Genomic DNA, 16161 nt, shown 5'->3' on the forward strand with positions numbered 1-16161 from the left:
CCCAAAAGGAAATGTTTCTGCCCACAAGCCTGGCCATGTCATCCTTAGATGCTTCCAGAAAGGGGGTAAACTAGACAGACCCTTTGTGAAGGGCACAGGGATGGGAGTTATTGCTGATCTAGAGGTTGCAGAGTCAAAAACTGCTAGGCATCAGCAAAAGTTAGCAAAAAGGGACCGCTGTAGAGACTTTGGTGTCCATGCGCACTGAAGCGCTCTGTGAAAGCAGAGTTCAGGCAGCCAAAGGAAAGATTAGGACTAGAGGCTGGACTAAAATATTGTCTGCATCTAAGAGCAGACGGTCACTTGTTTTTTGGGGGCTTATTGTTGACTGATCTCTGCTTTTGCAGTCACAGTGCTAACTTGGTTTCTTTGTGTATCCTTCCCAGCGCTCCAGACCCCAGCTTGGGTCTGTCCTGCCCAGTACATCCTTCCTCAGCCCCATGCAGCTTGCAGTGGCTATTTCAGACGCCGAAATGCATCTTACACTCGCATTTCTCTTTGTTGCCACTTGATGGATGAAAGCAGCCAGCAACACCGATCAGCCACATCTGCCAGGGCTTGTATGGCTGGACATGAAGTGCTGAAACCCTGTGAACTCCCTCCTCTGCTGCCCTCAGTGCTCAGAGCATTTTCTATTCCTTTCTGGAAACACAAACAGCCTTGTGGCATTGGATGCAAGTTTGATCCAAAATTGAGTGGAGTGGTACAGGAACAACACGTTATCTTTGAACTCATGCCAAGCGCAGTGTAGCACTTGAGCTGTGGATGTTAGTTTCTCATTTCTAATGACAAGCTGTAGAAAACCATCCTTTAAATCCCATGGGCTGTTACAACAAATGGAAGCAGTTGAAGCATCAGCTCATGCTTATGTCTTGCCCGCCCAAATGATTATGCCTACAGGACCAGAGACATTTCACAGGTTTGTGAAACGCTGGAAAGTCAAGCCAATTCAGTGTTTCTAAAGTTTCTAAAGTGCAACACATACCAAAACCTACAGATTTTATACTACCACAGAAACTTGGCAACAGTTTAACTGTAATGTGTTGCCCTGGCTCACCTATTCATGAGAATAAATACACACCTTAACATTTAAGTTGTGGGAGTTAAGGAACACACCTTAACAACTTAAGTTGAACTAATGCCTAGAGGGTATACGAATCTGCATGGTCACAGGGAGTCTTTAGAAGCTGTCCAAGAACTGTTCAAAAAAAAGCATTTAGGCATCTAAATAATTTAGTACAAGATACACATTTCAGCCTGCACCTGCCTTTGGAGTGTGGCCCTCAAACCTGACAAAGCAATGCAGTAAGGGATCCAGCGCCATACATCTGTAGCAGACTATTTCTTTCTTGGGGGCTGTGACTCCCATTTTACCTGCTGCCCTGATGTTTTTCAGCTCTGTGTGGAAAAACCACGCAAGTGAAGTCTCTAGCGAGACCAAGTAACTGCGCTGTGCTCTATGGGTAGCTTCCCATGGGGAAATGAAGGGATTCTCCTCCCCTGTTTGCATGACTGATTAGTAGGACACTGAGAAGCAGTCATTTGTGACTCTTGCTTGTCCTGCAGCCCAATGAAAATATGGACTTCTTGTCGAAGTCCACCTGGAGAAGGGAGCAAGCGTTTCCCAACATGGAGGGCGGAACTGTGACCACATGGAAGAAGTAACGGTGGCTAGAGGGGAGAAGGATGAGATGGGAAGATGTACAAGGAGCATTTCTTGGCCTGGTTTTGACTTTACTTTGCAACAGTGGAGCTATTTATATATAACAGCTGTGAAATATCCTTCGCTGAGCCTCTACTCGTCTCACTTGCTGTACTGTCCCCAAAGGGTGGACAGGACTGATGCTGCTTCTGGGACCAGAGGCAGCAAAACTTCAGAGCCTCCCCATCCTCCCTCCATGGGTGCCAGCAATTTGAGCTGTTTGCAGAAGGTAGTGACCGTCCCTGCATCCTAAAGCTTTGCTCAGACTTTGAGGCAGCCGAGGGAAGATGGTCGTGGCCAGGAGACAGGGATTGCTTATGGATAGAAGGACTGGGATGGAAAGCAGAGGGCAGAGCCTTGGTGAGCTGAGTTTACTGCCCCGGCTGCCACTGAGAGGATGAGAGGGAATCCTTGCTTCCATGAGTAGCTGTGTCCCCACATATCCCACCTGGCACTAGCCAGGCTGTCCAGGGCTTTGTGTCTCCAGAGGGATGGCTATTTGCATCTGCTGCCCTTGGCAGCTGCCTAGGATCCTTACGCTAGAACAGGGCCTGTTTTCAGGGACCTTGAGCTGAAGCCTGTCAAAACCAGCAGAAAACAGGCTCATGGTGAAGAAATACTGCACAGGAATAATTCTTCTCTTATATATATATATCCTAGAAAAGAGCAGAACCTTCTGTGGCCATGAAGGAGTACTATCTGTTTTACTTCCCCCAGCTTATCTACTGTCCATCATTTTGCACATCTTCTTATGTGGCTGATCTGAAGAAGTAAGTAAACATTGTGTCACCCAAAAGAGGGCTGCCTGAGGACACTGCCTGAAACTAATCTGGCACAAAGTCCAACACTTCCCACAAAGCCAGGATCTGATTTTTCTGAGCTGCATGATGTATGCTTTTACCAGGGAACAACTAATTTCTAGCACAGCTACTAACTCCTTCGTTTATGGACAGCACTTCTACAGCCAAGCATTAGGAAGGCTTGCGATGCCTCATAGTGGGAAAGCAGCAGAGCTGTGCTGATTTACAGTGGTAGAGAACCTGGCCCTAGGAGTATATCCAGTATTTATATTCCTAGGCAAGGATGGTAGGAATAAAGGCAGAGCAGCAGGGTAAGGACAGAAGAGAAGGATGGAGACACCTCAAGGGGGCTGCAAGCACTTATCAGCTCTTGTTTCACATCTGTGCAGTCTTTTCTGGTAACTGCAGTGTCCATAGGGGCCTCGCTGAAACAGAAGGGGACAGCCAGCTGATAACTTTCATTTAAAGGATTCATTAGGGTATCCACATCTCAGCTGTTTTTTTCTGGAAAGCAACACGTGTGCATGGTGTTCCCAGCACACTTTCCCAGCAGTGTGCTAGCTTTCCATGTGTGTTGGATCCACTGCGCTGGGCCCTTCAGCAATCCAGCCGCAGCTCCTGCTTAGAGCTGTCTGCATGGGAAAAGAGGATGAGACAAGAGAAGCACTGACTAGTTAATGGAAAGCAGTATCTTCTCCTTTTGCCATGGTGCACTTACAAGCAATTATGGGCATTAGTGTTGCAGTGGTGACAAGGGAGGTCTCAAATAGTCAGGGTTTCCATTTCAGGGATATGTTTCTCTTTCGGAGTGCAGTTCCATATTGAACCAGACCAAGGTTTAAAGCGCTCAAAACTCTGTTGTGTTTCCTGCAGACTGGAAATACATAGGAAACATCACTGTGGAAACACTGAAACTGCATCTTACAGGAAGGATGCTCCCTGGGCTGTGGTATAGACAATCTTGTTGCATCCATGGTGGCTGATTGCAGCAAGAATGTCAACTCAAAGAGCGGCCGCAGAGCTCTGGAAGTCCTGATCACCTTGAACCAATGTGGGCTCAAACAGAGGGTTTCCAAGCTCCTGGCTGGGGAGCCAGAGATGTGCAGCAAGACTCAATGCTCTGGCTGGCCCAGCTGCTCTGGATTATCAGGCAAGAAGAGCACCCCATGGCCCAGGGAGCTGTGACAGGTTGCCAGGATAACCCAGAGACTTGGCCCCTGCTGGGGAAGACACCCCCACCCCATGTCAATCAACACATCCTTGCTTCTGGGACAGTTCATCGGGTTTGGTGAAAGCTCATCAGAGCTCAGCCATGAAATCTCCCTCCGGCCCAGTGAATTGACATTCTCTAATTTGTGCTAATGATGCCAGCTAGTTAATTAGCTGAGCTCACAAATCACCTGTCTAAACACAACTGGTTGTGAGCAGAGAAATTTTATTGAAGTGTCTTTTAAGATGAGGCCCAAGATGTGATAGGTATGACATTTATTCATGCAATGTGCACATTTTAGTTGCCATGTTCCTTGTAAGTGCCTACATTTTTCCTTCCTCTTAATTTAGCTTTTTAATTACTGTTTATCTATTAGTAACTCTTTGAGTTATTTAGGGCATTTTGCTCATCTTTACCTGGGAAATCTGTGTTGCAGGGGTACTCACAGGCACACTTTCAGTCTCTCCTGTGGGAATAAAGAACTTCAGTCAATTAAAATGACTTATTATGGTTGCTATAAATAACTGGAACAGAGGGTTTGAAGTCCCTCTTGAGGTACAAATCAGTTTTAAAGGACTCAAGTCTCACTTTAGGAGGTGTGAACACCATATCGTTTGTAAAATAAACTGCAATTATAAACCAGGAATGGCTCACCTAAATCAGACATTAAATTCACCTCATCTGCTCTCCTGTGTCTGTCCAAAGCTGATCCATGCAAAGAGGTGAGAAACCTTGTATGTGCAATTAGGACTAAACTGCTCCCTGTGAAGTTCAGTTCTGTGTACCAGCCTTAAGTAATAGGTTTTTTCCCCTAAAGCGTTACTGATCCATCTCTCTTCTGAAACTGTGAATTTTATTCTCTACTATATTTGTACATATTTCTATTATGTCCACAAAAGGCTGATCTGATCTGTATATTTTAAGCCCTAGGTTATATTTTGTCACAATGCATTCCAAGCAGCAATCATGTCTTTTGTAACACCAAAAAAATATATCTTTTCATCAGTTTCATCATTTCTAGGTTTTTGTGGCCTTGTGATCCCACCTGATCTTGTACAGTGGAGCTAGACTTAACATTTCTGAAACAGACTTAGCTCAGGGAGGAGCTTATATCTGTTTTGCAGAAGTGTTTTGGACACTGCAAAGACATTACCTCTAGGCATCAATGGGTTCTTGATTGAAACCAAAAAGTCTATATGTATTATTCCTCTTCTAACATTGTCTCTTCTGTGCGGAAACCTTCAATTATCCAACAGAAATTATCACTGGTTGTGCTGCCGTTGCACTTTGAGGGAATTGCAGTCCAATGGCCATTGGTTCCCATGTTATTCCCTACGTCAGGCTCCCTGGCTGACCTTCACTCCCAGAAAGCACCATGCCACCCAGTTCCTCGTCTGATTCCCTCCCCTTGGCAATGTCACTTTGTGAGGTGGGTTTTCTCTTGCCTCCAAGAATCTGCTTCACCCATTTCTGCTGTCAGTCACAAACGTGACCAGTGACCCCATGCCAAATTCTAGGGGCAGCCAAGCTCCCTCTTTCCATGCTGGCTGCAGATGCTCAGTGCCTTATCCACCTGGGCCTTTAAGACCACAGAAATTCAGTCCTGCAGAGGCTTGAAAAGGGTGCAGGGAGGACTCTACACAGTCAGCCAGTGTATGAATTAGAAGGCTGAAGCCTGGAAGTCAGAGCTTTACAAGGCACAGCTATGTTCTGATTTCTGTACCCCTGAGGGGGAATATGGGTTACCACCAAGGGCACCTATGGATTGGCCCTGTTCTGGTCTCCAGGATTTGTCCTGATTCCTGAGCAAATTCCCCAGCGACTTGCAGAAGTGAGAGGCAGAGGAGGAGAGGCCATGTGCCCCTCTCGGCCCATGTGCCACTTTCTCCCCGTGCTGGCTGGTCTGGCAGCCGTGGGGTTGGGTAACAAGGTCAGACACTGACCCTCCAGAGAATATCCTCTGCGGTTCCTCATGGGGAAAACAATGGGCAGCAGGCTGATTGGGAGAAGTAACCATGATCCCAAACTGCCAGCTGTTTGGGGTCAAAACTCATCAGCCAGCCCGCACAAAGTCCCAAGTTTCATCTTTTAAATGACAAGTTGTTTTCATTTTCAGGTTTGGCCCTTCTGGGTCTTTGGGGGGGGGAGATTTTCTCTGTAACCCCACAAACTAGAAACCGACTTTTGGCCTGAAGTGAATGATGAAGCTTTCCCATGATGCCTGGAGTTGAGGCTTGAGAAGGCAGCCGGTGTGTACTGCGATCCTCCCGAATCAAGAAAAGTGAGGTACATGCCTGTTCTGATGTAAATGTTACTGCTGGACTCTTACTGTGGGATGGTAAGACAACTGACCCAAAAAGAGCAAGAGGACATGTTTCTTAATTAATAGCACAGTACAAACCAGATGTTGGGAGGACAGGGAGATGCTGTTTTTGCAAAGTGGTGGATGTATTGAATGCTGAGTTTTGTGACGGGCTAGAGGTGTCAGGTAGAAGCGCAGCACAGCAAGGAAGAGCCATGGTCTCTCCTCACATTTTCTTTGGGTGTTTTTCAATCTGATATATAACATAGAGGGCTCGACCCAAGTCCTGCAGAAGTCTGTAGGGATCTTTCATTTGGGTTTGGATACAGATCAGTCTGTAATGTCCTTGGATATGCTCAAAGTGAGGAACTGCTCCAGAGCAAGACCAGAAGAGGGGAGAGGATCCCTGCTACTGTGATTTTACCTCCCACCTTTGCCATGAGCATGAGCAGAAGCACTCTGTACATGTACCCAGTCAAAATCCAGATCATTTCTATAAAGTCACTGCTAAGAGCTGGAGCAGAGGAGGCTCCTCACAGCTGCGCTGTGGGAAGCAAGGGGCTTTGTGATTATCTCCCAATTTCTGCAGTGAGCATCTGCAGCCCGTGGGGGCATACCAATTAATTGGAAAAAATCCCTGAGTTAATTTCCTTTTTGGCCTGCTGTAGTGCAGGGGCCTAGGTACACAGACCTAATTTAGTTAAATGAGAATAATAATAATAGAGAAATTAACTCTTCTGTTACCTATGCCATGAATGAATGTTGGCACCACCAAGCATCTTTTAAGAGGGAAAGAGATGGTCCAGGCTTTCTCCTGAGCTGACAGTTACGGGCACTTCTAAAGCTGCTACCCTGTTCCTCGTAGTTTCAAGAGTTCCTCAGTGTATGGACAGTCACCTCTGAGGTGGAAAGGCAGAGCGCAATGCTGCAAGGGGTTTGGGGTGGAAAGCAAGTACCACCAGCCTCACATTCCTCTGCATCTAAAGCCGATAACCACTAAAACCCTGGACCCTGTTTCACAACCCCAGAACTTTGCAGATTTTTCTAGAAGTGCTGCTGACTGTAGCAGGACTGGTTGCATGCAGGCAGTGTGGTCTGGATACATCTTGGTGCTTGCAAGATTGGGACTGGTGCAGAAGTCTGAGTTGTGGCACTGACATGAAAAGAACCCCTTGCAACAAAGCACGTGGGGGAGAGAAGCAGATCCTCATCACAGTGCCCTCGTGTAAGACGTAGCTTTTGACAGTTAGAAGTCTCTGTACATCCCAAGGCAGAGGTGGGTCCGAGGCAAGAGAGGGGAATGACTTCCCACATTGGACATTACATATGCCACAGGATTATTTTCCAGAGGGGAGAGGGAGATGTTTCTAAAATAAGAGATAAAAACTTCAAACCCCAGATATTTCTATGAAACTAAAAGAAGGGAACGTTTGCCCACAGCTGCTGTAGCTAAGAGGTGCTCTCAGGGGGCTGGCTGGTGGCTGCCAACAGACAGGTCATATGAGAGCATGTTTCTTCCTCACTGTCTTTCATGCTATCAAGAAGTGAAATAAGAGGATGCTTTACCTTCTTGTTTGTTTGAGTCCATGGCTGCTATAGGATGTGTGTCCTCGCAGGGACTCCTGTCCTCACTCTGGAGGGTTCTGGCTGGTCACTGGGAACATCCCATGGCTTTGAGCTGCCCACATTTGAGCCCTGCGATGGGTCAGCTGGTCTGAACCCTGAATGCAGAAAGATGTAGAAAGGGTTTATTGAGCGGAGATGCTCAAAGTTCAGAAAACAGAGGGAGGAGGAGGGATTTGAGAGGGAATGAGACATCCTAAAGATCTGTTTGGGTTCACAGTGCCTCCGCAAGCAGAGTGGGCGCTGGTACAAACACTTCCCTCCCAGCCCAAGGCCGTTTGTGCTTACGTGGACAGGTGATTAAGAGGTACTATGTAATCCCACAGAGACTACTTGCTCAGCAAGATGCTTCTTGTACAAACGCAGAAGCAAAATGAGATGTATTTTGAATGGCACATGAACATCTTGCACAGGTGCTCTGCATCGAAGAAGCAGCTTTCTGCTATGCAACTAATCACCCAAAACATCCTCCAAACTTGTGTTTGGGCCAGAGAGATACTGCCTTCACAACGCTGCTGCACAGTCCTGCTAGCACTTTTGGAGACACTTGTGCTGCCATGTCCGCTTTCTCTGTCAGTTATCTCCCTGACTTTTGGAGGCACAGGAGTGCTGCAAGGCACCTCGATGTGTAGAGCTGCAGCCTCTCTGGAAACCAGGGCCAACAGAGCATGATGCTGTACCTAAGTCACTCCCTTGGTAAAGCATCTCATGAGTCCGGTAATGGGGTTAGGACCTTGGGAACAGTCTTAAGACAATGCCTGATTAATGACGCAGGCAGAGCCCCAGACAAGAGGATTGCAGCAGCTCACACTTCTCTTTTCAGCACGGGCACTGCCCCACATCCACGCTTCCTCTGCCCAGGGTTTAATTCAAGTCTGCTTTTGCTGCCCCTTGCGGGGAAACTAGATGTGATTTAGGAGTCTAGAATAACCTCCCACTTCCATTCCTGTTTGACATAGATATGCCCAAAGCTGAAGTGAGTTATCATTAGCTTTGCTAATGGGATTGGAGGGGCCAGTGTAACTACGGCAGAGCTCTGCTGACACAGCTGTGCCAGGAGGGCTGTGGTGGTTCGGAGAAGCCTGGGGTGGTGTTTTCAGGGAAGCAGGCACATAGCATTAAATAGATGGGAGAGGTGCAAAAGATGCACGGGCGCTGGGTGGCTTTAGGAAATCGCTGCAGAAGCAGTGGCTTCTGGTGCAGTCAGCAGTGTGGCTTGGGGGGCCACACACTTTCAACCTGATAGCTGTCCAGTGTGGAACTCCCAAGGGAGGAGGGTGGTGGCACCCTCAGGGCCCCTGAGGGGGGGGCGATGGCCAGCATTTGTGAGCTGTGGCGAGGGATGCCTCTTGTGGTCAGGCTGGGGGGGGCACAGCCATCAGCAGAGCCAGCCCGCCTCTTGCTAGGGGTATGATGTGGACTGAAAGGCTTCCAGCACAGTGCTGGAGGGGCTTGGGGTTTAGCATCTTCTTGAGATTAAGGATTGATGAAAGGATAAACTTCTTTGTAAGAGAGCTGATATGAGATCTCCTCCTAAGAAGATCCGCTGTCTTCTCAGGACAGAGGATCCTTTTGTGACACACGTGCAAAACCTGAGCAAAGGCGGGGGGGCTTTGGATGTGGGCTTTGTACAAACAGGCTGGGAAAGCTTCTAGCTGGACACCTGGTTACACTGAGATAAATGTAATAGTTTATTAAGTCTGTTTTCTGTCAGCTGATTGTGTAAAGGTTATTTTTTTGTTCTGAAGACTTTAGATGGGCAGAGATCTCTGGAGTTATCTAACTCAAAGCAGGTCTAACCCCAAAGCTAGATCGGATTGCTCAGGGACACATCTAGTCAAGGTCTGAGTATCTCCCAGGCTGGATCCTTCTCAATCTTTCTGGGTCTGTCCCAGGGCTGCACTGCTCCCACGGGGAAGAATTTTTTCCTTAGGGCCAGTCAAGGTTTCCCTTGTTGCAGCTTATGCTCACGGCAATTTATCCTTTCATTGTGTCTGTGAGAAGAGCCTGACTGTCTGGTCTATAACCCCCGTTAGGTAGTTGCAGATGGCTGTAGGACCCCCCCCAGCCTTCCCTTTCCCAAGTTGAACAAAGCCAATTCCCTCAGCCTCTCCTCCTCTGCTGTGTGTTCCAGCCCTCTTCAGCAGAAAAAAAAAAAGATTTCTTTTTCTGATAGGTATTCCAAAGAATGGCAATAATGCTGTTTGCTTCTGAAACACGTAAATATGCAGTTCTTTTTACAGTAGTTAAACCTCCCTCTAGTAGTTTTGAGGAGAAGGTACTTAAGTTTGGGTCTCTGAGCGAAACAGCCTTTTAACTTCAACTTCAGGAGCAGCTTGTTTAGTAGCAAAGTTGTTAAACTTTGCTCCCAGTTCAGACTAGTCAATGCCATAGCAAATTCCTGAGGCTTTTGCTATTGGGCCGTTGAACTGGGACCAGCTTGTTTAACACTGAGAACTGGTTTCAAAATTCAGAATTGTTTTTGCAATGTTGGGAGACAAGGAACAAAAAGGAAAGGCAAAACAGATGAAAGAAACATAAGCCTCCTCTGTGGTAAACATTTTCACTGAAAATGATGAAAACAGCTTTTTGCTGGAAATTCATTAAATTTTTTCTTTTAAACAAAAACATGGACATATTTTTTCTACCCATTCTGCTTTTATATTATTAATGTTTTGCCATGCCAGTTATAGCAATATAATATATAATTTTTAATAATAAGAATTAACAAACATCAATTAGTATGGAATTAGTTCTATTAATATACCATTAAATACACTAACTGCATAGCCTGTCTTAAAGACTTTATAATTTTACTATTCACTTGCTGAATTATTCTGGGGATGCCTAAATCTCCAGTGACAATGTGACATTCGTGCCCCTGGCCTTCGCAAGGCAGGGTGACCATACCCTGCTGGTAAGAAGAACATTTATTGTGGGAGCATGCAAAAATTAGAATCTCTAACCCATACTGCTGCACAGCTTTAAAGGGGGGAGTCAGGGGACTGTAATGCATGAGGAAACCATGTATAAATGGGTTGCAATGGCAGGCATCCAAGGTGAGGAAAAGCCAGAACTAAAGCATAATTCAGTTCCACCAAGTGCTCTCTACTTCCACTCCTAGTCCAGCTCCTCCCAGGCATCTGAGACCTCAAAATGCTTGTGTCTTTGTCTAGGTCCCACTTCGGCAGGTCCCCTCGCCCAGCACATCACTGGAGCTATGCCATCAGTCTCACAGACAGCGATTCAGAGTGAAGGATGCAACACGAAGAGCATCTGTGGCTACCCTCCACTAACACAAGGAAACCTGCAGTTGTCATGAGGGGCGATGTGCCTAAGAGGAGAAGCTTACAGGATGGCATTCCCCCCTCTGCTATGCTACAAGTGATGACATGAAACAGCTTGGGTCCAGTACAATGAAAGAGGTTTTTCTGATATGGAGAAAAACAACCTACATGAGGTTTTAATGAGAGAGAAGTAATACTTGTAGAAGAAGGGCTCGTATGGGGATATGTCCTTGCCCTGTTACCTATCTTCTCTTCTCATGCACTTTCAACTCAGGGCTACATAGGGCTGGAAGGTAGCCCTTTAGCATTTTATCTTATCTCTTGGGTTGTAAAAACGCTGTCGGTTCCTGGTATCAGAAGTAATTTTTCCTTATAGAGGGAACTCAAAACAATAGCTGTACAGCATGGAGATTTAACTGAGGAGCTTCCGCATCACATTCTTGCAGACAAGTACAATGTTTGAGCACAGTCTCTGTCCTCTGCAGAGCTCAGGAGTGAGGCTTTGAAACTGGGACACCAGGGATGCCACCATCCCCTCCTGCTCCAGGCACCACCAGGAGCCCTGCTATATGACCGCACTGCAAAGTAGGTTGACCTTGGTTGACCTTGTTTTACCAGACTAACTGTCTTTTGTGTGTCCTCTAGCTGCAGCCTGCAATTTCCTGAGTCACCCCTCAGTTTTTTGTTACATGAAATAATTGCATTACCTTGGATACTTTCCAGCATTTGGGGCTCACTAGTGGACTCCGTCAGTATGTAACATTGCGTGCCTGTCCCTGGTTCTTCTGAATTGCTGAATATATGGAGCAAAACCAGTTAGTCCTTCCTCATTGCCAAAACAAACAAAACGTGCACCTCACCATGGTTTGGAGTGAGTGCTTGTTCCCTGACTGCTGGGTGGGGAAGCTGTTAACACTGTCCTTACCAGAGACAAGGGTTTCAGTCAGCCTGAGTTGGCTGAACAGTGTCTGGCTTGTTCCTAAAGGGTGCAAAAAGGGGTTGGAAAATGGGACTGACATTTGGCCCAAAGACCCTGGATGTGGGCTGCTTGGTCAAATCCTGCCTCTCCTGGCAGCGAACGAGTCTTAAGCTCACAGCAGGGTCTACATGAGTAGGAAACTTTGTATGCCTCTAGTCCAACTTCCTGCTCAAATCAAGACTAACTCCAAACTAGATCAGGTTCCCCAGGGCTGTGTCCAGCTCAAGTCTGAATATTTCCCATACTGGAATCTTCGCAGCCTCTCTGGGCCCTCCAGTACCCTGGGGAAGAATGTTTTTCCTTATGTCTGGTCGGGGTTTCCCTTTGCTGCAGCTTGTGCCCATTGCCTTTCACTGTGCACCTCTGGGAAGAATCTGGACTCCGTCTGCTTTATAGCCCCCTTGAGGCAGTTAAAAGCTGGAAGAAGATCCCCCCCTTCACCTTTTTTTCTCAGTACCGAGCCAGCCACACACCATTAACCCCTTCCCTTAGGCACATACATGAATGCATGTGCACATTAGCAGCGAGAGCAAGCCCTCCAGGAGGCTGCTTTCCTAAACCACCATCAGGCCTCCACTCACAGCAAATCCAAGGTTTCCCTGATATGCCAGCCCACCACAGGGTAGTTTCCTCATCAACAAGGAGATGTTATTGTTCCTCTGCAAGCTCGCCACTGGACAGGGGCTCAACACCCAGTCACATGAAGCCATCAGCAGACTGTCTTGGCCTGCAGCCCAAGCCCATGGCCCCTCTGTGTTAGGGACAAGAAACGGCAAAGATGTGCTTGTTTCTTCAGAGCTGAGCATTAAACCTCATTTACCCTCCTGCAGCTCTCATCAAGCCAGAATGACATCTCCGGAGCAAAGCCCAGAGAATAGTTTCAGCATGTTAAAGCTACCAGATTCCTCCACTGTGGCAAAAGGAAGTATTTTCCCCTTTTGACTCTGTCTTCCCTCCAGCAGCCAAATCTGCCGAGCCCAAGAACCAAAGCTGAGTGCCACCTCTGTCATTAGTGATTGTCATGATTCTGGCCACTGGTGTCCAGCAAAGAATACTGCCCTGGTGCTTTGCAGGAGCAGCTGGCACTGCAGCCCCCCAGAGCAGAGCGGGCAGTGTGTGAAAGTTAACAGAGCCTGAGCTGGCACCCACTTCCCGTGAGATGCCCAAGGGAGAAGGTGTGGATGCACGGGGAGGTCCCAGTGGGTTGCAGCCTTTAGCTATGCCCCAGGCACAGGGTCAAAGACCGGAGCGCAGTGCCACTGAGGCAGCACAGGGGTGGGATTCCCACACGAAGCTGTGGGGGGGAAGGAGGGGAGGCAGGTCCCGCAGCCTGCACTGCATTTGTGTGACCACGCTCACCCTTCCAGTGCTCCCCCCACATGGAGTGGCATAACTGGGAGAGACAATCAACTGTGCAGAGGATCACTTGTTTAAAAGAACAACCAAATACCTGAGCATTAGCATGCAAACAGGCAAAGTTCAGTAAAGCATTTACAGCCTAGCCTTGATGGACAACAGTTACTATTTGTTTGGCTTTCTGTCCCATTCTGCTTCTGAAATCTTGACATGGGTAACAGTGCAGGGGAATCCACATGCATTTTCGCTGCTTCAGTTGTTAAACGTCCACAATTTTTCTAAATAAATGCTTGGGATTTTCCTGGTGACTGTCTCAATCCTGCCGGCTGAGATAGCTGGCTGTTTTAAATATCGCACTTAGAGAACAACCCCCTCTAAAGAGAGCAAAAAAATCAGTGATTTACTCTCATCAATCTCACGCTTTGTCTCCAGCTAACTCTAATGCAGTTGTCATTCAAATACTTCAATTCAGCGTGATACCTCAATTTAGCTCTTAAATGGTAAGAGCAAAAAAGGTCTTTTTAACCCAGTATTTTAGAGACCTTACTATAAATGCATCCTCACAAGATTCTCCAGCACACTAAGAAGCTAGATCTCCATACAGAGTCTTAGAAGAAATCAGCTGGAAATAACTATGGGCACTGAAGATGCAAAATACTTTAAATACCATTTTATGTGCTGTACATGCAACATTAAATAGCTACGGCTCTGTCTTTTTCCAATAATATGAAAAATGGTATCATTAATCCCACTCTTCATCCCATGCCGAGTACATTTTAAACTTACCCCAGGCTAGTTGAAGATCCTTCAGCACTGGCGGTTGCTAGAGTTGGGAATTAGCACTGTGCAAGAAAGCAGAGAGAGAGTAGAGCAATGGTGGCTTGATGTTTCCCAGGATGGGACTGTCACATGCTAATCACTGATTTGAAACGCAAGCATAACAAATGCCTTCTAATTATGTAATCTTCGGGTCACATCCGTGCATCCCCATGCAAAAATCAGGACTGTGCACTTGGAAGAAGATGATACCGACTTTTTTTCCTTTTTAAGTAGAATTGCACACTGCTGCAAAGGGAGGGTGAGAAGCCTTGTGAAGTGACAGGCAGAGGGGCCACGTGGTGAGAGCCGGGTGCTGATGTGGTCTCCGCTACTTCGCCGAGCTCAGAGGCTCTTAAGAACCTCCTGTGGCACCCAAGCGAGGCAGCCTGCAGTTGGGGACAGGGAGACGGGACCAGCTCCTCCCTGCTTTCTTTGACACCCTCAGTCTCCTACCGTGCATGGCATCGCGAGGAACGCCAGGGCCAAGAGGGCTCCCCTTCTTTCATTCAGGGACCAAGAGCAAGGTTGCCAAAATAGCCAGGGCAGGGGAGCAGCAACCACCAGCGCTTGTGTATTTTCTGTTGGTTGTTAGATCATGAAAAATTTCCTTTGAGTAAGAATAAATAAGGGCTTGGAGGGAGGTGGGAGAGTGGGAGGCAGGAGCCCTCCACACCTGCTCCATTTCTTCACTAAGGTCCTGCAGGGCTTTTTGCTCTGAAGGGTGTCAAGAAAGCATGGGGAGAATGCAGGTAACCCAAGGCCAGGGGTGTCAGGAGAAGGTTTGAGCCAGTCCAGTGAGTTACTCTGGAGCATAAGAGCAGGGAGACATAAAGGAGGACGAACAGTAACAAAAGGCAGACTAATTTCTCCCTGGAAGACAAAGATCTGCTTCAAATATACCCTTCAGGCAGAAAACCTGAAACGTAAAACCGCACAGCCTAAATCAGTATAATTGCTGTGCAGCACAGATAAATGTGGTGATGTGGAGTCCTAGCAAAGGCGCTGAAAGGACAGGCTCACAGATTAACAGAAGCTCTGTGGAAGATGCTGCTACCTCTGAATTCAGGGACTAAGGACAGAGGACACTGTATTTCCTTTTTGGAGCTGGCTATTTCAGGAGCAAAACACAAAGTTGAACAAAATAAAATTATAATTCTGAAGGAGTTTGCTGGAAAGTGCATTCTTGGTGGGTCAAAGATACCTGTGAATTCAACAAAAAGCTTAAGCTAGGAAAGATTTTTTTTTTTTTTAATAAAAAGAAAAACATTTAGCTTCATGGATCTATGAACAAAACATTTCAAACAGATTTTCCTACAGGCAGCTTTAAGAAAAAAGGGCTGAAAAGCATTATATTGCCAAATATAATATGATATAATATAAAAAATATAATATACACATCTGCTTTGTTTCAGATGGCCCAGTATGTTTCAGTCATAATAATGTGCTGTTCTTTCATTTTGCTAATAAACCACAGGGCCCAAGCTTCTTCCGAATCCTAGCAAAATAAGCTGAGTATTTGAAGGCACATGCGAAGGAACAGCATTCATACATTGTGTCGGCAAAAGGAGTCAAGGACAGGTATTTACTAAAACTCCATTAAATATCTGGCAAGCAAAGACTCAACATATACATTTTTTTCCTGACAGCACTGGTATATTGTGTTTGCTTTTTTTAAACTAGAAAGCAGTTTTTCTGCTTTGTAAAGCAAAGTATTTAGATTCATAGTGCAGAGACTTTTGATGACCAAACGCAAACAGAAATAGATTTCTCATTGCACTAGACTTTCTGGTGGGACAGTGGCAGCCATCAGTCTCCCCTCTCTGCTCTCCCATCTACTTCCCTTCCCAGAGAAAAGCAGCTTTGGTGCATGGCAGAGGTCTGTCCTTGAGCAGTCTGGTACCAGAGCCTGGGGTTTATGAGCTTGACCTGTGAGGAGTAACTACCATGTTACAGCTGCACTCGCTCTCTGCCCTGACCCCACTCTGCAACACCCGCCTTAGGGTAAACATGATCATATAAGCACTGTGTTTGCAAAAGCTTCTGTGGGTGGCAAGGTTTGTTTTCTGGGGAAAGTTATAAAAGT

General features: G+C 46.7%; 1 protein-coding gene and 1 long non-coding RNA gene across 3 annotated transcripts in view; one reads left to right on the forward strand and one right to left on the reverse strand.

Moving 5' to 3' along the window:
- The window catches only part of LOC128139127 (uncharacterized), a 29295-nt gene extending 16231 nt beyond the window's left edge, over positions 1-13064 (forward strand). Inside the window, exons 7-10 of one of the 2 annotated variants that reach the window (XR_008234239.1) lie at positions 3376-5141; positions 5829-5998; positions 10814-11509; positions 12734-13064. This is a non-coding gene — a long non-coding RNA (uncharacterized LOC128139127). Of the gene's footprint in view, positions 1-3375; positions 5142-5828; positions 5999-10813; positions 11638-12733 lie in introns of those variants that run through there. The other variant, XR_008234238.1, reaches the window with a different exon arrangement.
- Positions 1-16131, reverse strand: part of ARHGEF33 (Rho guanine nucleotide exchange factor 33) — a 34888-nt gene extending 18757 nt beyond the window's left edge. Inside the window, exons 1-3 of the mRNA XM_052781072.1 lie at positions 14046-16131; positions 7581-7735; positions 4129-4178 (exon numbers count right to left, since the gene is read on the reverse strand). Of these exons, the coding sequence (XP_052637032.1) occupies positions 4129-4178; positions 7581-7602 (72 nt within the window). The 5' untranslated portion in view covers positions 7603-7735; positions 14046-16131. The remainder of the gene's footprint in view (positions 1-4128; positions 4179-7580; positions 7736-14045) is intronic.
- Positions 16132-16161: the final 30 nt, after the last annotated feature.

This window comes from Harpia harpyja, chromosome 3, assembly GCF_026419915.1.
Source record: "Harpia harpyja isolate bHarHar1 chromosome 3, bHarHar1 primary haplotype, whole genome shotgun sequence".
Classification (NCBI taxonomy): domain Eukaryota; kingdom Metazoa; phylum Chordata; class Aves; order Accipitriformes; family Accipitridae; genus Harpia; species Harpia harpyja.